Source organism: Cariama cristata, unplaced genomic scaffold, assembly GCF_000690535.1.
Source record: "Cariama cristata isolate BGI_N322 unplaced genomic scaffold, ASM69053v1 scaffold8741, whole genome shotgun sequence".
Lineage (NCBI taxonomy): Eukaryota > Metazoa > Chordata > Aves > Cariamiformes > Cariamidae > Cariama > Cariama cristata.
In genome coordinates this window covers 52,485-73,886 of record NW_009600971.1, presented here as the reverse complement: position 1 = coordinate 73,886, position 21,402 = coordinate 52,485, and the positions used below count along the sequence as shown (strand labels likewise).

The 21,402-nt window shown below is 39.0% G+C and overlaps 1 protein-coding gene across 1 annotated transcript in view; it reads left to right on the top strand.

Annotated features, from left to right (window-relative positions):
- Positions 1-21,402, top strand: part of KIAA1598 (KIAA1598 ortholog) — a 57,472-nt gene that overhangs the window by 6,773 nt on the left and 29,297 nt on the right. The window contains exons 2-7 of the mRNA XM_009710248.1: positions 887-947; positions 5,117-5,211; positions 7,386-7,554; positions 10,832-10,929; positions 11,888-11,969; positions 14,059-14,153. Of these exons, the coding sequence (XP_009708550.1) occupies positions 5,125-5,211; positions 7,386-7,554; positions 10,832-10,929; positions 11,888-11,969; positions 14,059-14,153 (531 nt within the window). The 5' untranslated portion in view covers positions 887-947; positions 5,117-5,124. The remainder of the gene's footprint in view (positions 1-886; positions 948-5,116; positions 5,212-7,385; positions 7,555-10,831; positions 10,930-11,887; positions 11,970-14,058; positions 14,154-21,402) is intronic.

Here is a 21,402-nt window from a genome sequence, read left to right as displayed (position 1 = left end):
GTTTTTCCCCCCCCCCCCCCCCCCCCCCAATTGTATTCCAATGACTGGTATCCTTGTAATTGCAGTTATACTGCTCAGTCACACAGATCTCTTCCAGAAGTTAACTCATGGTCTTACGTTGATTTATTACTGTGAACATACACAGGCGCTTGTGAGGAAGGATGTGTGGTACGCTGTGTGTGTCCGACACGTTGTGTGCCAGTCATACTTCCCCCTGGGTCATGTGTTTTTTCACAGTGTGGTTAATCACTGACTGTGTCTCTTGTGAAGTTTACTCATTTCTTTGAGTTCTTTCATAGAAGGGCTTTTCTTGGGGAAGTCTATTTAACATCTGTTTTATTCTTTCTCTTCAAAGAAGGATTTCCATCATAAGATCAGTGGTTGCAGCCTGTAGTGTTAGCATTAACCTCCAAATTAACAAAACTGGGATGATGAGAAATCCTCAAAGTGTGAAAATGAGTGTTCTCCACTCTTCAAGGCCAAAGCTTTGCTCATGATGTTATGAACTGAAGAGCATGTCCCTGTTTATTGGCTTCAAGATTTTCCTTGCACATGGTAGGCATAGAAATATAGGAGTCTTTTCCAAGTCTTATTTGTGTTAAAGAAACTAGACTTAAAGAAATCTGGCTCTTCTGAAATATTTTCAGAGTAGCTCTGAATTGGAACCTAAAATCAAGTACAAGTTGCCAGTTTGGTTAGGAAATACTCTGGGTAAGGAATTTTTCATCTATCTTACATGACTGAGAGCAAAAAGAAACGATGCTTTGGTAGGCTTCTGTACGTTACTGTGCTGGCAATTGGTCTTTGTTGATTTTGCATGTTGTGACTGATTGCTAATTAAATAGCTGGGATCAGTGTTTCATTTCAATTTTCTCTTCTCCTACAGTGTCACAAAATCAAGCAAGAACGAGATGAGGCTGTCAAAAAACTGGAGGAGTTTCAGAAAAGTAAGTTGATAATGTTAGTGGGATTTTTTTGGTATAGAAAGTTATAAACATCACTGTGCATACTCTACAGCAGTGTTAAGAATGCTGAGATTCAGGTCCACTTGCTGTTTCTCCTTCAAAGCCTTGTTTTAAGGAGCTAATCCGGTGAGACTTTGACGGTTGTCAGACTAACTGCTGTCACAGCATTTGTATGCTTTGACACAAGTAGCCATTCTTAAGGTGCAAAGTGGTAAAAATACAGTGGTCCAAATGTGGCTCTACTTCACCTGGATTCTGCAAGTGGCTTTTGGAGTGATATATACTTGGATTGAGTGGGATTTGACCCTATTGCTGAGATTGCTGATAATAATAATGGTAATTTTTTAATGAAGAAGTACTAAAATTACTTTAAGCTTAGACACACCAGTAAAGGTTTTTAGGATGAACTGCTGTCTCTTGATAATTTTTAGAGCAAGTTACCTCTTGTCTGGCCTGTGAAAATGTCAATATTCAGTTTTACACTTTTATGGTAATGGTTCTATTGAAACTGTATGGTGTCTGGAAGCAACAAAGCACATCTAATGGGAGTGGAAGTATCCTAGTGGAATAGCTCCTTAGAAGAGACAATTACAATGGGATTGTGGTCTGTTATGTCTGGTTTGTGCCAGTACGGTGAACTGCACCAGGAAGCATCAGAAATGTGGATGAAGTTAATGCAGGAGGAGGAAATCACATGGTCTATACTTTTGTGTGACTCTGTTAATAGAGGAATTTGCTCACTTCTATTTTATAATTGTTCATCTGATACAATTATGGAAAATAATCTAAAATCAACAGGAATCATCTATTACCTTAAATGATCTCAGGTAACTGTTATGTGAGGCAAGAATGTTCTCTGAGAAGTCTAATTCCTCTGGAAAAAAATGCAGCCTGTTTTGTTTTTGTTATGATATGAGGAATACCAGAGTGTGGCAGAAAATGTCAAGTAGTTAAGACTTAAAATTTGAAGTAATATTTAATGTTGTAAAATTTTATAGGTTTCTTTTATCTTCCTTTCACATTTTTAAAGGACATACCTTGTAAACATAGTGATAAAATGCCAGGAATATTAGGATTTTAAGGCAATAATAGAGCCCATTATTTAAACGACAATATAAAAGGCAATTATATTGATGAAGAGCTACATTGGCTTTGTGTCTGTGAATAAACTTGGCCTGTACTCAGCTTCTATTTGTTCTCCTGGCATAAACACATATTGTGTGTGATTCCAGTTTAATGGGGCCCCGTTTGTATGCCAAGCAGCTGCATTTTAGGCCCTATTGCGTGATTTCATAGCTCTCTGAAAATTGGTTCTATTGAACACAAGAGATAGAAGGTGGTGGTGGGGGGGAAAGCTTCAACACACAATCATTTCTTTTCAATTGGAGCCAGCAAGGTTGATGACAACATGACCATTGTGTTATAATGATAAGACCACTAAGGATCTGTACCTCTCATCAAGGCTTTCACACAACAGCAGATACAATTTAATTCACTGCTCTGTCAGCAGTGCTGATACCATTATGCCGTCTGTCTCCACAGTTATAATCACTGTCCTCCGAGAAATGCAGTTGAAATGATCTTGAGCAGTCAAAGAAACTCTCAATTAAGGCTGCCACTTCCAATGTGTCAGATTGTGTCTTATGCACTTGGTACAATTTTCACTTCCAATCCTGTTTATTTACAATGTCTACCAGTAATTACGCTTAACATGTCATTTAGTGAGGGTGCCCCTGCCAAGGAGATTGTTGGGTGCTGCAGTACCATTGAGTGGGAGTTTCTCGCAGTCAATGCCATCAGCGGCTTTTAGTCCCTGATGGGATGCAGTAGTAATGTTGATAATGCAAGTATCGTGCTCATCAAGTCATAATTAGATGCCACTCAAATGTGCCACTTGTAATAACAGTGTTGATTCATGTTTTCTCGGTGACTGCAACTACTAATTAGTTAAGTGGTTTTTGGTTGGCCTGCATTTGCTGCGGATTATTATTACCCCTGAAAAAAACTGTCAAGGTTAGAGATGTTTCAGGCCACTTAGTGCAGCTTTATGAATTTTAATATTGACATAATAAGAACTTTGGACAGACTTAGGAAATAATATATTTTTTGTATTTAATTTGGAAAGATTTTTTTTCCCCTGAGTTAATCATAATTGTAGGTTAATTAAGTTTAAATGAACCAAGAGTAATCCCTAGTTCTGCCATGTGAGCCCAATCCTTGTTTCCTAACTTTAGCCTTGCTTGAGGCCATTGGATTCCTGTCTGTAAAATGGGAGCAGCTCTGTGTCTCTCCTGCTCCCTCATCCTGGTCAAAGTGTTTCATTGCTCCAAATTCTCAGAGTTAGGTAGAATAAAAACAGAAGAGATATGGATATGTACTACCTGAAGCTTTTCCTTTCCCACATTAAATGTCGCAGCTGGTACAGCATGCTTGGAGCAGATAATTTCTCCAAAGTCAGAAAAAACGGAAATAAAAAGACAACCAAAGAGGTGTGGTTGCTCTGCTGTTAGAAGACTTCACGTGAATATAGTTTTTGGACCAAGATTTCCCAGTACTCTGCCCTTTCTTTTTCTTTTTTTTTTTTTTATCTGCTCATATTTTGTAGAACTTGTTTCTTGCATGCAGCTGATTTGACAGCAAACTCCAATATATTGCTGGTTTCCGATGTTATTAACAAAAACATTAGTTAATATTGACTAAGTGTCTATAAAGCTGCATAAATAAGACTTGTTAATGGCCTGCTTTTTCCTATCCTAAAGTCCTGTTTTGTAGTCATTAAGATGACCTCTGGATATCAAAGAGGACTTAAGTATCTCTCTTCAGTATTTACACAAAAATCTTGGAAGAGACTAAGTGGGACTTTCTACCCAGTGGTATGAAATCACTAGGTTTTAAAGCTTATGTTCATGAAAATGAAAGGAGATACTAGAAAAAGTCTTCCATATTGACATTGTATTCTTCCAGCCTTGTTCCTGTCCCCAAAGTATTGTTCAGCTGCGTATAGTCCTTTCTGCATGTTGAAATCCTGACGCTGGACTGAGAAGGAGTCTGTGCCATGAAATGGCTTGCAGAATTAGAGTCCAGGCTGCTGCTTAGGCTGGATAAGGGTGCTAGGAGCCAAGGAGGAGTTGCATCAATGAGCAAGGTGCTAACCTGAGAAATGGGAAACTGTTGTTGGGTTTTCTGCTTTGCTCCAGATCCTCTGCACGCCTTGAAGCTTGTCACTTAGAAGAGGACTTTCAATGCTAGTGAAGTACCTGTGTACTGCTGGAAGTTGAGGGGAATTGCAAGCCAAAATGTAACTGTGCTTTTACATTTCCTCTAACTTACGTTGGTATCCTATGTTACAAAATAAGATTTGTTCTCAGAGTGACTTTTTGGTCAGGATTGCATCCATCAGAGTGTATCCCAGCTGCTGCAGGTAGCTTGAAAGCTGATGAGGCAGAATGAGATGAAGGAGCTGTGCTGTGGTAATGATTTGACTTCATTGGAGCATGTGCTGTAGAAGGCACTGTGAATATGGAGGCTTCAGTCACTGAACTCCATTCTCCATTTCCTAGTAAACTTGCTCCAGGCCTGTGCTGTACGTCCATCCTGTAGCTCTTCTTGTGCAGTGTGTTTAGCAAGTGTGATGATACTTTAAAAACCATACAAACCTGGAGACCGGAAGGTGAAAATAATCTTTGCAACACACCTGAGTTAATCTTACTGTTTAAAAATACTGAGGTTCCGATCTTTTGAAAACAGCGTCCGTACCAACTTTTCAAGAGGATTATGATGACAATCTTAAGGGACAGTCCTAATGATCTCAATCGGATTCCTCAAGTGTTAATGAAATAAAGATGATGAATAATGATGGTCAGGGAGGCTTCTGCTGGCCTCCTACTTCCATAAATTCATGCTCAGTTCTCCAGTTCCCCCTCTAATGCTGCATGGCTTAAAAGAGTTGCTTAAAGCAGCGAACCAAATATTCAATGTTCAAAACAGTTCCTATCCATGGAGATTATCTAAGTATGTGCTTCCCTGTATTTGAAATGCTTACATAGAAAGTTAACAGAAGATGATGTAATATTTCTGATCATGGGATGCATGTGTCAAGTGCCTGTGTCAAATGCAGGAAAATACTGATAATTTTTAAACTCTTCCCTTAGTTTCTCACATGGTTATTGAGGAAGTAAACTGTATTCAGAACCATCTTGAAATTGAGAAGACGTGCCGTGAAAGTGCTGAGGCTTTGGCTTCTAAGGTGAGAAGAATTATGGTGATTCTATTTCATCTGATTTCTTTTTTTTATTTTTTTATTTTTAAACTTGAGATTGTGTGCATGTCACATATATGTTTTTGTATAATCTTGCAGATCTGTGAAATTGTTTGAAGTGGCAAAAACTATAAGCCATATGCAAGATGCAAAATACAATTCCTGCTTTTAAAGAAAAAAAAAGTTTTAATTTCTATTAAGTTTTTATTTTGGAACAGTAAGTCATGGACCAATATATATCTAGTTTTTATATGCATTTAGGTTAAATGGAAAACAAGTTTTAGAACTGTCCTGTGAGATATAAAACAATAATGAGCATTTCGGTGTCTAAATCAAATGGAAAAAGTCAACCACTGCATTACATTTCAGGTGATTGTTTATGAAAGCAAAGCAAGGGCAGGAGAAAGGTGACCTCCGCTGCTCTGTTGATTGCGTCTAGTCTGATGAATTTAGCAAGTGTGTAATTTTCTATATTCCATCTCATCAGAAGTGCATTATTATTAAAGAATGTTTTTATCTCTCTTATATATTTTTGGTTGTGTAAAATGCATCTGAGCCACTTCATCAGAAAATGGATTACAGCAATTTTGAACCAAATTTCATTAGCAATGCTGACTGCCTTTTTTTTTTTTCTTTTTCTTTCCCCCTCCCCTCCCCATCCGCTGCCCAAAGTACGTCCTTAGATATGGTAAAAATCACACCAGCAAGAAATCACTTTAATTTAGATGCATTAGCAATGTACTTTCTGGAGGTATTTACTTAATTGTTTGCATAATGACACTATATTAGAATTCATAAGATAGACAATCAGCATATAAGTAAGAAAATGAACATATTTATGCAACTTTTCTTCTTTTCTGCACTTTTCCTGTAATGCACCTACAGGGGCAGTTCAAAGACTAGCTTTACCCTGTGGGGCAGCTTTGCCAAAGCTGATTAGTTTGTTGCTGTGAGCTGACTAAACCATGTAAGGTTCCTCATGCCACTCTTCCCACTTGCTCAGTTTCATTCTTTGGGAATGAGATGAAGAAGTTCACGAGTAAATCTCCCGTAGTTGGGGGGCTGAGGAAAAAGGGGATCAAAGATGACTGCACAGGTAAAAATTCAGGGTCAGCCTAACTGTACAGTATATGTTTTATTTGAAGGTAAATATTGGACTTCTGAAGTGCATGTTGACTTTGACGTGTTGTATGTCACTAGCAGAAAATTCAGTCTCATTCTTAGACCTGAATACAGGGAATGCTTGGCTGGTAGGTGGGCAGTCTCCCCAACATATGCCTGAACACCCCTGAGACTGTGCTGAGCTTGCTGAGAGCTGCTGGCATGGGGTGTCTAAATGCAGGACAGTGAAAGAAATGGTGAGAGTGAAACGTTGGCAGCAATCCGTGTTGTTCAGTGTTTCCTGGCACCTTGATCAGGACGGAGATGCCTTACAGAACCTCTTCTGTATCATCCATCAGCCAGTCATGTGTTTAAGCATCCAACCTAGCGTGGTTTCTGACTTGTGGTTTGACCCATAAAGAATTGGTTTATGATACAGCTTTCATGTTACGTATGTTGACTCTACAGTAATAATTCCTGAGAATTGAAAATAATTCAAAAGCATTTCGAGGTAATTCTGTCACGACTGGGAGTATAGTGGTTGTGGTGTTTGTAGTTTATAAGCAAAATAAGGGCATAGGAGGAGATAAAAGTTTTCATTTCACCAATGGATATAGCTGGCAAAACCATACGAGCTTTCAGGAACACAAGTCCTTCTTCAGGTCATTCACTTAGGGCTCCTGTTGATGTTGGTACATGCTTAAGGGTAAGGAGCTGAAGCAGCTATCATGAAGAATGTGTAGCGTTAAGTAAGCTTGATAGTTGATTTCATTTAAACCTACACAGAGTATTTATTAATCAGAAGTACCAGAGAGGAAAGAAGGGCATAGATGAAGCATCATGTTGAATTCAAGACTCCTCAGAGGAGAAAGTGGACAAGCTTCCCATCTTCAGACCATTTTAATGTTGAATAGAGCATTTAATCTAATGTTACTTTGTCTTCTTTGTTTGATATATCTTTTAATAAGGGAGGAAAAAAATGCAGTTGACTTTTTTTTTTCCTTGCACAGCATCTTAAAGACAGACTAACTAGCTTACTGTTTCTGCTTCTCAACTTTCAGCTGAACAAAGAAAATAAGACCTTGAAAAGAATTAGTATGCTTTATATGGCAAAACTGGGCCCAGAAATTATCACTGAAGAGATTAACATTGATGAGGACGATTCATCCACAGATACGGAAGCCAGCTCTGGATCGTGCAATTCTGTGCATTGTCAGCAGCAAATAAAAGGTGAGCATTGTTGCTGAGCCTACACCACGATACAAGACAAAAGTTATCTAAAGAATGGCAGTATTGGTTTAGACCAGAGATATGTCTGGCTCCGAGTCATGCTTCTGAGAGTGGTCATCAAAGGATTTCCAGGAAAGACTGTAAGAACATGGCAGGCTCATAGTGATACTGTGCAATGTGTATCGTGAATATACAGCCTGCAAAGTAAGTTACAATGCAACAGGAAAATGAGATCTACAGATCTAAGAGAGTTCCATGTTACTAAGTCGGTAAAAGAAATGTTTCCTCAGATCCTTAACAAAGTGAAAATTAAGCAGAAGGACAAGGTCACCTTGGTATTGCTTCAACTGCAATGTCACTATTTCAGAGCTTGTAAGACAGGACTCTACATTTCTATTTCCATTCTGTACCTTTGTGTGCACAAACTTCATTCATATTCCAGAGCTCTTACCAAACAAGCAACTTAAAAAGGGACTGTTGTACTGGGTAAAATGGCAAAGCTTGGGAACATGGAAATACATTGATAAGAGAATTCTGTGCCTTATTAAGAAATTTCTGGTTCTTTTTGGAAAGACAGTTCCTATTTCTGTAATCTCAAATCTGCCCTCCTTTCTCATCTCACTCTGTAATGAAGTCATCGTGATTCTATATGTTGTTATATCATAGTATCAAAAAAGGGGAATGCCCACATTCTGCATTTGGTGACAGTGAGAGAGATCAAGTGGTTTACTTTTTTTTTAAAAAAAAAAAGCTTTCACTTTTTTCTGATAGTAAGTTACAATAGCAAATGATGTCTAAGTACAGCTTTCCTGAACTTTCAGCCTGACCTTGTTAATTGTTTTCTGTTTGAGTGGAGCAGCCTCAATGAAGTCGTACAAAATATCACTGAGAAAAAAGAAAAAGTTGTAAAAATGCTTTAAAAAAATCCCACCCAAGAAATAGTATGTCATAGTATAAGAAGTTTTCCATCCTATAGATGTAGGAAAAGGAGCAGAGATCGGTGAGATCCATGCCATGCAACCCATCTCAATCGGAAATAAGACTGCGAGTTCCTTCTGTATTTTACTGGAGAAAGATCTCAAGGATGGATTCAAAGAGAGCAAAGGCTCTGGCTGCAGATCGGAGGAGAGCATGGTTAGGAGGGTAGCAGGGTCAAATTAGAGAAATATTTTAGACAGGCTCTGATGCATATGCTTTTTGTCTTAATGAAGAATTCATTAAAGAACGAAATGTGGCATGCTGTAAAGGATTTAGAACTCCTGGCTTCTACTCCTCTCTCTAGCCGTATTAAATGTTAATGACCTTACTTTTAGAAGTGCTGAGTATTTTTAAAAGCATTGGCATCCCATTTGCTATAGGAGAAGATATTCCATCACTGTGCCTGGAGAGAAGCATCTGTATGTGTACAATAGCAGAGTGATCTGACAACGGGTACCAAAAGGCAGTGTTAGGGCTGTGTCCCAGACCTAAGCCAAGCTGCGTGGCATTTGTCTTCAGGGAAAAATCTGAAGTTACATCTTGGATTACCTGCTAAGTGAAAGACTGTATGCAATGAAAGAAGTGTTTTCAAAACTCCCCTTAATGCTTTGTGGTGTTGCCCAAGGTGAAATCTGCCCTTCTATGCATGTTTATGGTTGCAAACATTTGTGTTTTGTGTTGGGGATCTTGGAAGTCTTTCAGTCTTCTCACCATTCAACAAAATATTGGATGTTTCTCAGAATGGTTCCCTCCCTCCAACTACTTTTCTGTAAGGATATACAAATGACGTAGTATAGTCTGAGGCTCTTTGATGAACACTCTCTCATTTATTAAAGTGATAAAATTTTATCTCTTAGATAGCAAAAAAAGAAGAAGATATCTCATACATTAGGGAGAGGTGATAGTAAAGCTGTAGTTCCTAATGAAAATGTAGAGTGGTCTCAGACCAGTACCTGAAATTCATTTATAGGTTTTGGGTTTGTTGTTCTTTTGCTATATCCAAAAAGGACAGCTAAAGAACTGAAAACTCAGCCATGTTGGTCAAGCAGTTTAGTGCGCACCCTGTATCTGAAAAGAAACATTTATTATACACAGTTTTAAAGATTTAGGTATATGGATGTGCTTTCTTCTCTGGATAATGAGGTTGATATATTGTAAGACCTGACTTAATTCAGTTACCATAAATTTCACTGAGACCTTTTTCCCCGTTAATTTCACTCAAAAACGCAAATCCATAAAACAGATGATTTGGTTCAAGAGTCTCCTGGAAAAACAGGTCTTTTTATTTACTTTAGAATGTGTGTGCCTTTAATTTGGAGGAAAATCTGAGGCTCCTGAATTGGGGGAGGAGGGCAGCGCTGGGGTAGAATCAACATTTTCAAGATGTGAGACCAAACAGAATGACATCCAGTATGTCATCATCATCTGCAATTGATTAGCCACAATTTTCTCAACTTGTGGCTGGTATTCAGTGAACAGCAGTGCTATGAAATACTGGAAGCAGGTGGGGAATGAGAGCACTTACTGGAAGCTAATATATATCAATAAATTTATATTTTTGTGGTGTTTTTATGTTAACCTAAACCTTGATATATTATGTATACAGACTGATCTCCTGTTAAGAAGTGATTATAATCAAATGTTTTATTCCATTGTGAATTTAATTTATTTCATATTTTGATAATTAAGGAACAAAAATTCTGAGGGGAAAATTACAAGCATTAGCTCTTCCATCAGTAAAGGTTATATTCTGACTCTGTTCACATAATGTTACAAGGACTATAAATTGGCAGCTGTTCAGGACAATTTCTTCAGTGAAAACCTCCCAAGTATTAACTGCCTGTTGTTTTGTTTATTTCCCTTGTGACAAGAACTCATGATCCAAAAAGAATTGAAGTGCGTTAATTTGTTTTAAAGGACGCCTATTAAAAATTGCTTTCTGCTACCTCCCTACCAGAGTCTCTGTGATGTGACAGTCTCCTGAGTAGGACTGAGGACACTCTGTGGTGGCAGGATTGGCCTTGTTATAGCAGGAAATGAATCATTCAGAATGCAAATTAAGACAGCAGTACTGAACAAGGCAGCTTACCTCAATAGAGTAAATCTGAAACTGTGGCCCAGTTATAGATCTGTTACTTGATGCTTGTGTGAAGTTCCTAAATTATTGAGGATGTACCTTGAATACAACGGATGCTTTGTATGCAGTTAAGGTGTTTCGTACTTGCATTGCTATGACATTTCTTTTGTTGTTTTCTTCCAAGAATAAAATACATTTTTCATTTCCTTCCTCAAACTGTAGAGCTGCGAGATCAAATCATATCTGTTCATGAGGAAAAGAAGACCTTAGCCATTGAACTGGAAAACCTGAGGTGCAAACTTGTAGAAGTAATTGAAGAAGTATGTATTGTACCATGGAAGGCGAGACCACGTTAGTGTGTAGTCAGTACTTTTTGTATCTAATTTTGCTAAAAACACTCAGTTGTGAAGTTAATTGAATACTATCTAATCGCAAGTCCTGCCGGCCTTCCTGTATGGTGGACCCCTTAGGGCGTATGCCTAGAAGGGGCCTTCTACATTGAAGTCCAGTCTGCTGCTGTTGTTGGCACATGACTTTTCATAATCTGTTCCAATGCCCATATTATAACTGTCATCTCCCCTTCCTGACAGCCCCTCACCCATCACAGCCTGCAGGGTTTTTTTTGGATTTCCTTAAACCTGTAGATGTGCAAGAAATACTTTTGGAGAATGTCCAGTTTAATCACTGGTGCTACTTCATTGAGCATATCCTTGAGTTTATCCATTGGCAGTGCCCTGTCATGGTAATTAGACCAGCAAATTGGCTTTTTGAGCCAGCAGAGTCCTGCTTGAAAACTGGATAAGCCATGTACTGATGCAAATCAGGACTTAGTGGCTCTTCCTGTCTATGCAACACTTGCATTCAGAAAGACACAGCTGACAGCTCTTGGACAATAAACAGAGCCCAGGAAAAAAAAACAAAACAGCAGCCTGACTGTATTAAAACGCAAACAGTCAAGGGCAAGCTAGTAACTTTTCAACCAGGTGCTATGGCGCCTGATCCTGAAAGGTTCCAAAGATGTTATATTTCCAGCTGTGACTGGTACGTGCCATGCGAATGGGCCATGAGAGGATTAGTTCGTAACCCTTTTATGACATCTGTTACAAGGTCAGTAAGTTGGGGTAAAAATGCTTTCCATCCAACTGGAAACCCTAGCATCAAGACAAACCTAAGAAGTGGAATTACTAAAAGCAAAATGTTGCTTGTATTATATATGTGCTATATGCCTTATGCCACTAACTAAAATACTCTTTTGATTTGTTCTTCATCCTTTTCTAGGTGAATAAAGTGAAAGAAGAAAAGACTATTCTGACAACAGAAGTTAATAAGCAGCAAAAACTGTTGGAGAAGTGTAACAGAGGTGTGTCGTCTCAGCAGGTTCTCTAACAGTTTGCTACATCCTTTGAAGAAGCTTCAGAGCTTTTATGTTTTAGTACAAAGACTAGGTTACAGAAGAGTGACTGTGGTCCAGATCTGACACTCAGCGTCATTGCTGCAGGGACTGCATAAACACATGGACTATTCTAGACTATCTCTACTCTAGGAAAATGTGACAGTGTAAATAACAGCTTGTATGTGAGAACAGGAAAACTTTTTTGCTCTGTGACACAAGTGGCAAACTAGGGCAGGAAGGCAGTCCTTCACAGAGATGGAGTTTGAACCTTAATCTCCTGTTTTCCTGAATCATTACATCAACCTTCCTTTTAGTTGAGGCACAGCTAATAAAGACTTGGAAGCAGCTTTTTGTATGTTCAGAAGATGATGAGAAAAAGGCAAGAGTGCTGGGAATGCGATAATTAGGATTTCCAAGTTATGGAAGGAAAGCAGAGACTTTCTGTTTCTGGAAGGAGATGAGCGGTAAAACCAAGGCAGGGAAAGTCTAAAAAGAGATACAGCTTAGAAAAGGAAAGCTTTTGCTTAATGAAGGTGAGTGCTTCCACATGAGAAATAGTTGACCCGAAAGAAGTTTAGAGGGCAGGGGAAAGATTTTAGTGCCTTGGATTACTGTGCCCTTTTCTCTTGTTGCTTATTTAGTCTTGTAAAATTAAAAATTGTTTGGTTAAAAGTCTCCTTGGCTGTTTCACATTTTCCTAAAGTGGAAGACAATGGATCTGGCCAAGATATAGTGGGGCTTATACCGTTCATCTCTTACCTCTTCCATGTGTCTGCATTGCTTAAGCCTATGACAGGTAGTACTTAAAACACCCAACTTCAGATAGGTCGATCAGACAGATCAGCTTGAAGAAGCTTTTGACGGGATAGTGTGGCAGATGAAAAGTTTCTGAAAGGTTTTCTTTTTTCTAAGCATGATCAAAAGAACAACCCTTTGTTTCACATTTGCCTGTTTTTCAGGAAGGAGGAGTTCTGTCAGGCTAGGTCCTAATGCACAGGCAACATAAAGCAAGATTTTTATTTTTTTCTTCTATGCTTGAAATGAGCTACCAAAGTATCTATTCAATACCTACTCTATTCTGTGTCTTATGTGGCACTGTCTTGGAGCTGTGTAGTTAGTACATTTCAGTCAGAGTTGGTGAATTTATCTTAAGTCTTTCTAAGTGTGGGGGTTGTTTGCTGGGTTTTCTTGTGTGGTTTGTGTTGTTTGGGGTTTTTTTTAAGTTAATGAAATTTTGAGAGTCAGGTGGGCTGGGATATGTATCCCACTGTCTAAAGTACCACTTAACTGTACATAGCTTTAAAACTGGTGTGCTCGTCTCCAGATAAGCAAGGAACTTGTGTACAACAGTTAGAAATCTCACGTCATCACCCTGCAAACTAGTCTTCAGCCAGTAAGAGCTAAAGCTTATCAAGATAATTCAAGGAGTCACTGAGACGTGTTAAGAATAAATGATACTTGAGTACTTATAGGCAATCCTTGCTGTCCTGGATTAAAGCCTGTTCAGAATGGTTTGGGGAAGCATGCCCCATGGTTAGCTTTAGCCACCCATATGAGCCTTGCTTTTATGAGCATGGTTTAAATACAGGCATCAGAAAATTGCACTGCTTTCTTCTTGAGGCTCCTTTAAATCTGTGTTGTAAAGGGACACATCAAGCCACACTCAAAACAGGAAGGCAAATACAGGTGCCTCCAAAATAACATAGCAATCTTCGATAGTTTCAGCAAGGCTCTCTTGAGGCTTTGGTCGCTTACACCTAAAGAGGGAAAATATGATTTGTGCTACATGATGCCTGTTACTGGAGATTTTGAGTCTGGACAGGAGGAGTATTACTCTATTCAGAAGATCAGTAAATGTGCATATATTTAGTTAGGTTTAGAGCAAACAGAACAGATATTGCGAAGCAGACTGTATACAGAAATGTGAAACTCTCTTATACCTTCATTGAAGGGTTCATGGTACTAGGGAATAACAGCTTATCTGGGTAAATCAAGCTGTACTTTCTTCTTCCTTTGATCCATTCCACTTTTACTTCTGATTTTGTTTTATAAACAGTGTCTGTGCTGGCGGTAGAGGAATATGAAGAGCTTCATGTAAACTTTGAACTGGAAAAGAACCTGCGGAAGAAAGCAGAGTCATTTGCACAAGAGGTGAGTAGTCAAAAAGAAGGGTTCTTGTTAAATGAAGACATTGCAACTGGGCCCAAACCTACTGGCTTAGATGACTTGATTTCAATTCCTAGCTCTCATAACAAAAGATGTCTTTGAATGTCCACGTACTGCTTAGGTAACATCTGTACTTCATCCGTAAAATGGGTTTACTGTTTCAGCAGCATTTATAAAGCACTTCAGAATTATCCATGCAGTCTTACCTCTTTCCTCTTCTAAAGCGAGTCTTTAAATTTATAATGGGCTTAGTCAGCCACAACATTTCAATGTGGTATATGTAGTGGTTGGATCTGGGAAGGATTAGCTGCCTTTCTAGTGATATAATTTGAGGCACTGTGTTTTTCCTGAAAAATACATGAACTCACAAAAACAGTGTTGTAGAATACAGTATTAGTTGAGATTTGTGTTTGCATCCTATTTAACATATGCCTTTTAAATAACCTATTGCAGGGAGCATTCAAGCTGAAAAAAAATTGTTTCCTCATTCTAGAAAGGGTATAAACTCCCAAAGAGGAAAATGAGTTACTGGGTGGCATTATGGAATGGCTAGTGGTTGCTCTGATGGCTTGTGGCTGGCGATGTTTGCCTTAGAAAATGCTGACAAACTTTCATTCTGTTGATAGACTGAAGCCCTATAAAATCGTGAGTTTGTTTGCTTCCCCCCCACCCCCCCATGTGCTTTTTCTGTTTGAGTCTGGATTTTGAGAGGTCTGCACTAGGGTTATATTTTCAAGTTTTTCCATCCCAAGCCATGCATCAGTATTTTCTTTAATAAAAGTTGGGCTTCCTAAGTAATAATTTTTCAGGGACCGCAGGTTTAAAGAAAGCCATTATATATCAAAATTACATGAGTCATCAGTACTGAAATATTGTAAATAAGGGAAACATCTGACATCTGTTATGAAGTAGGTTTTAGATTTTTGAAACCATGGTTGCCAGCAAGCAGGTATTTAGCCTTCGGGATGTCAGCTTTGCCTGCGTAGAGAGTCTTTCACTTTTTGTGTTTGCTGCTGCTGTTTTGCTCTCCAAAAAAATTAAAAATTGTATGTGATAACTCCTGTACAGCTAAATGCATTCAGTCAGTGATCGTAAGCAACAGCATATATATATTTTGAACCTGTATAGAAAACAGCAAATAGGCTTACAGTGTTCTGTTAATCTTGTGGGTTTTGCTGGGTATTTGAGTGTTTTGGATATGAACAGAATCATATAGCAGCATTTTAAACAAAACAAATTTTGGGGAATTTGAGATAAACTGTTAAGTAAATTTGAAAATCTGGAAGCTAGAGGTAGGGAAGTCAACCCAAATGTTGCTTGCACTCACTCTCTGTCTCTGTGTCATGTACAAATGTTGGAGAACTTTACAGTGCCTGGGCCAAGGTACTGGCTTGCTTTCTCCTCATTCCACCTTTTGTGACTCTTTCTTGTTCTCTCCTTTGCAAGGTCACCCCATTGACCCTTTGGGAAACTCATTGATGGAGCTAGCTTGGCAGAAACCTAGTAACTTCTAGGTACAGGTCAATTTCTGTTAAGAGGAAGATTTGCATTTGGATAGCAGGGCTGGGTGCTCATCCTGAAGGAGAAAAGTACTTGCAAATTCAAGTGTATTAAGCTTTGGCAGATTCTTTCATTCATACAGGTATATGATATAACCTAGTTTTGGATAAACTAATGCTTATCAATTCCACTACTGAAGCTTCAATCATTTGATGAGTCAACTTGTAACTGAAGTAAATTTAAATTTATGTAACTTGTATATATACACAGTCTCCTGCCTATTGTTGTCAGTGTCTCTACCACATGTTGAAAATGTAACTGTAATTCAGGCAAAACTAAAGCAGCTGACACATTTTCCACCCGAGGGAATCAGAAACCATAGAAATGAAAATTATTTACTAATTATTAAAATGTCCTGTTAACCCCAAAATTTTAAGTATAGAAATGGACTTTTCAGGATGCTGTTAGAGTCAAGAGATGTGGGAGAGAAATCACTCAAGAGTGATTTCTGAAATCAAGAGACTGCATAGACAGCCCCCTCCAAAGCCCAATCCAAACCCCACAGAGCTTTGTGGGATGGAGCCCAAATTCCTCTGCTGAGCAGAACTGGACACCTGCCTTTGCCATGGCTTCAGTGCCATTGGGCCATTTACATTTTGATCAAAGGCTCACTGTGGTTTTTCAGAAATAAAAATGAGATCTGCAAATTCCATTCAAATTTATTAAAGATAGAGGCATTTATTAGTGACCAAAAGTTGTTAAACAAAATGTTGCCTATGTTTACTAAGTATTCATTTGGATTTTTTCAAGACTATTACCAGTCTGTGTATAAAATATTACCTTCTTGCAACTATTTTTAAATCTTAGGAAACCTGGATTTGTTCATTACCAATGCTTTTATGAGAACTGTTTTTATAACAATTTTTTTTTAAACCTTCTGAGATTGTGCAGGCATTATTGTTTTGTTAGCGGTGTTTGTTGACTGTAACATCTGCAGAACTGTCATTTTAAGAAAACAAATTTCTAAGAATGTTAAGCATATTCATTTGGCATGCATTATTACAGTATCTATCTTACCTCTCCTACTGTTGCTTTGCTTTATCTTGTGAAGTACAGAACAATTATGTGCTTCTGTTCATTAACTGACAACAGAAGATTGTATGTAAGGGTCTTGCATCTCTCAGAAATGAGTAGTTTATAGACGCGTAGTTAAGATGGTTTTCAGATCATAAAAAAATATAATCTGATACTCTGGGCCCAGAATGTTGCTTCTGTTTAGATTCATAACTATAATATTCAGATACCTATACATTTTGAAGGATGATATTTAAAGTACTTTTTATATTTGAATAACTGACAGGCAAGCTGCTACATACAGTGCCAAAGAAATGCTGATTATTTGCAAACAAGTACTTCTTGGTTTTTGTCATTATTTAGTTGTTGACTCTTCTGAAAATATGGGCCCCTGTTGTTGCAGATTGACAGCATAGCTCTTCAGTTGAGGCTTTTAATTCCATGAAGTTCTCCCATCCAAAATGGAGTCACTACAACAGTGAGATTCAGGCCTGCGTTAATCTTCCCTTTGTGTACCTACTATCTTCCTTTGGTATCATGCTATTCAGAAAGATGTTTGGAAAACTTTTTTAAAATACAGGAGCATGTGACAACAAAGGCATTGCTCATTTCTGTTTGGGGAACTAGTAGCATTTCAAATTACTTTCAAAATCTGTTATCATTGGCCTGGTTTCACACTGATGGTGTCCCTTTAGTGACCTGAGACATTAGAGAGACAGGCTCTGGCCCACAACTGCATCCACAACAGCAAAGCTTTATGCTCGGGTGAGGTTGTACGAACGTCCTGTCACATGGAGCATGCCACAAGGTCGCAGCTGTGTTTTGAGAGCTGAGGTTTCTAGGATGTGCTTACAGGAGCTATTTGGATTACGCTACGGATGTGCAGGGATTTTCTGCTTGCTTTCATCAGCCACGTTTTCTCTGTCCCTATAAAATGTTTCTTGGGGGAAAAAAAAAAATCCTGATGGATTTTTGCTTGGATTTTGCAGAAATCACAATGGTTGGTTGTAATAAGCTGTGCAGTGTTGAGAGAAGGAATAGCTTTGAATAAAGGGCAGCACTGCACATTTAGTGCTTCGTGCTCGACTTGTTTGGGGCACTTTGAGAGAGGAAATAGACTCCAAGTAATGTGAGTGTCATTGCAGTGTCATGGTGTAAACTTTAGCATGTCTTAGTGTTTGGTGTTACTGTTTGTGACACCTCAAACAGCCTAGATGTGTCTCTTAGCTCACTGAAATACAGACTTGCTGCCTGTGGAGGGGCTTGTGTGGTGGTGGGCACGTTGTCTTTCTAAGGGGCTGAGGTATCTGAAGCTTGCCCTCATGGGTGGAGCTGGCCCATGTATTCAGGTTAACCCCTTTCTCCATAGCATGGCTTCATCTTTTAGCTTTGCCCTCCTGGAGTTGTGTAGCGGCTGTGATGGGAGGAGACCAGATGAGCGGCTGGTGCGGGCTGCTTTTCGAAGGGATGCCCTTTGCATCCTGCCCTTCTGACAAGTGAGGAGGATTTGCCACAGAACATGAGCAATTGGGAGTGCAGGTGTGAGAGATAATGGGTGGATGAGAGTTTGCACAGAAGTGAACGCAGATGGGGGGGGGAGAGGAAAGACAAGGAGCGAGAGAGGGAGGAAGCAAGCACATATAGGAGTGAGCGAACACTTGAGAATCAGCTTTTGATTAAAAAAAAAAATCCAATACAGCTTTAATTATAGTCATGCTGCTGGCACCACCATAATATATATTTAATTAATCAAAAATGATCCAACTTCAAACATTAGAATTCATGCTCTTTAGATGTTCTAAAGAAACTGAGTAAATATTGTCAGCCGTGGTGTGGAGAGAGGGAAGGAAAAAGAAAGAGGGTTTGAAGTGAGTCACAATCCATTGTGAAAGGTACAGGAATTTGCATAAAAGAACTAAATAAATAGAGTGCGTAAGGGGCGGGGGCATGGAAAAATCTGTACCTACCTGAATAAAACAGGGTTGTTAACACAGGAATCTTGGCAAGCTTAACCAGAATTCTAGTGTCATGTTTTAAGAGACACTTTAAGATCTCTCAGCTCTTTGTGGAGCAGCTTATAAGAAAACAAAGGAAGGCAGAGAGTATCTTGAAGGCCATCGCAATAATATAGAGGCTAGCCCTGAAAAGCACTCTTCCACAAAGATGAGCAAAATACAATACATACAGCCAAAGCAAGCCAAAAGAGGAGGAACACAGTGAGATAAGTAAATTGAAAGTCTTAGTGATGTAAAAATCCCAGGAGTTTAACAAAATAATCTGGCATAAATGGTTTATTAGGCATATATCCTGCCTTGCAACAATATTTTGTAAAGTTGATAGTTTAACCCCAGCCAGCAGCTCAGCCCCACGCAGCCGCTCTCTCACTCCCCCCCAGGCATGGGATGGGGGAGAGAATCAGAAGACTAGAAGTGAGAAAACTCGTGGGTTGAGATAAAGTAAAAGCCATGCAAGCAAGCAAAGCAGAACAAGGAATTCATTCACCACTTCCCAGGGGTAGGCAGGTGTTCAGCCATCTCCAGGAAAGCAGGGCTCCATCACGCGTAATGGTTGCTTGGGAAGACAAACACTGTCACTCTGAGTGTCCCTCCCCTTCCTTCTTCTTCCCTGTATATACTTATAAGTATATAAGCTTTATATACTTGCCATGACATCGTATGGTGTGGAATATCCCTTGGGTCAGCTGGGGTCAGCTGTCCCGGCTGTGCCCCCTCCCAACTCCTTGTGCCCCCTCAGCCTCCTTGCTGGTGGGGTGGGCTGAGAGGCAGAAAAGACCTTGACTCTGGGTAAGCCCTGCTCAGCAGTAACTGAAACAGCCCTGTATCATCAGCACTGTTCTCAGCACAGATCCAAAACACAGCCCCATACCAGCGACTGTGAAGCAAATTAACTCTATCTCAGCCAAAACCAGCACTAGTGGACAGTTTATTACTGTCGTGTGTGCTGGCATGGAGACAGCCTCTGCACCTGAAGTTATGCTGGAAAACTGGAGAAGAGGCAGTGTGCTCTCAAAGTTAGCATTTAGCTCTTGTTTTCTGTCCTCTGTATCTTGGATAAATGAAGTGTCAGACTGCTGAGCAGGTTTGTTGGGGTTCCTCTCACTTTTGAGGCTAGCATAGGCTTTTTCTCAAAACACACAACTGGAAAAAAAGATAAGAGTTTCCCAAATGTTTATGGTTTTCTGTAAAATAGTTTGTGATTTGAGAAGTTGAAAGGCTGCATTCAAAGGAACTGTGATCTGGATGGACTGAAAAAATAAAGTGAATCTGTAATGTGCATCGTTCATCTTTTCCTTGACTTTCCCTCCAATTCTCAATACTCACGGATGCGTTAAAACAGCATACTATACCTATGTCTGTGTTTCTAAGTAACTATTACACAAGAACGTGTTTGCATTTAATTTGTTTACATCAAAATGCCTGCATACTGTACCTGGGCCAGTGCACAGCTGACATTACTTAATCTGGGACTGAGTCTTCCCTTATTGAAAAATAAAAGGTGGCTATAATTTTGAGACTTAGGAAAAATTATTGTCATTCTTAACAGATGTCTGCACTACTTATGAGGTTATGTGCAATGGATTTGGTTATCTCAATGACATGAGCTCCCAAAGAGCCCTTCCTCAGGTGCATTTGTGACCTTTTGGGTTAATTTGTGAGGACTTTTGCATTAAAGTGCTACATCTGTGAGTGGATACCACAAAACCAGCCCTCATGGAGCAGCTCTGTGCCTACAAGGGCCGCACTCTGTGCATTACCAAGGATAGTTCAACAGCAACTGGTATCTGAAGATAATTAATTTGCAGTCAAGCTGACTGAACTGGAAATAGTAATTAAAGGGACATGATAGGTGTTAGTACTTGAATTGTCCTGAGCTTGAGTGTTACCACTTTTGAAGCATGATGTAAGACTAATATTTTTCATCAAGCTTTTTCCCAGGAACAGGCTTGTGAAATGGTAACAGATGTATGCTCTAGGAAACTATCTCTTTGGTCAGTCTCCGTTTTTTTTTTTTTTTCCTTTTTTCTTTTTTTTTTTTTCCTTTTTCCTTCTCTTTTTTGTTCAGGCAATGAATCTATTAGAGAAAAAGAAAGTGAAGAGGTTTCCTCCTTTTTCATGTGGTATATGATCTATTTCTGAATATATTAGATAGTGTCTAAAGGCTGTAAGACTGTGAGCATTATAGAGTGTATCACTGTACTTCTACCATGGCAAAAAGAAAACCATTAACTGAAAGAAATGAAGAAATAAGTAACAATAGAGATTACTTTTTTCCCTTTATTTTGGGCCTCAGGCATTTATGCCTCATAAGTGAAGAATGAGTGCTGTAGTTTCACAAACCCTTTTGTACAGAACAGGCTGGTAAAAGAAATAATACTGTGTTTTTAAGGAAGTTACAGTGCTGATGGGGATTCGGTTTTCTCACACTGAAAATACATGTTCCAAGCACCTCTGTGGTGAGAAGCAAATGATGGACAAGAAATAGGGTTAACTCATTTACTGTAGTTCCCCATTCTGAGTAAATTAGATGTCTTCTTTTGAGCCACAAAACTTAATGCTACATCTTGTAGCTCTTTAGAAATAGTCCCTTCAGAAGTTGTCTGGCAATTGGCCAAATAACTAAAACAACTGTATTGTATCTT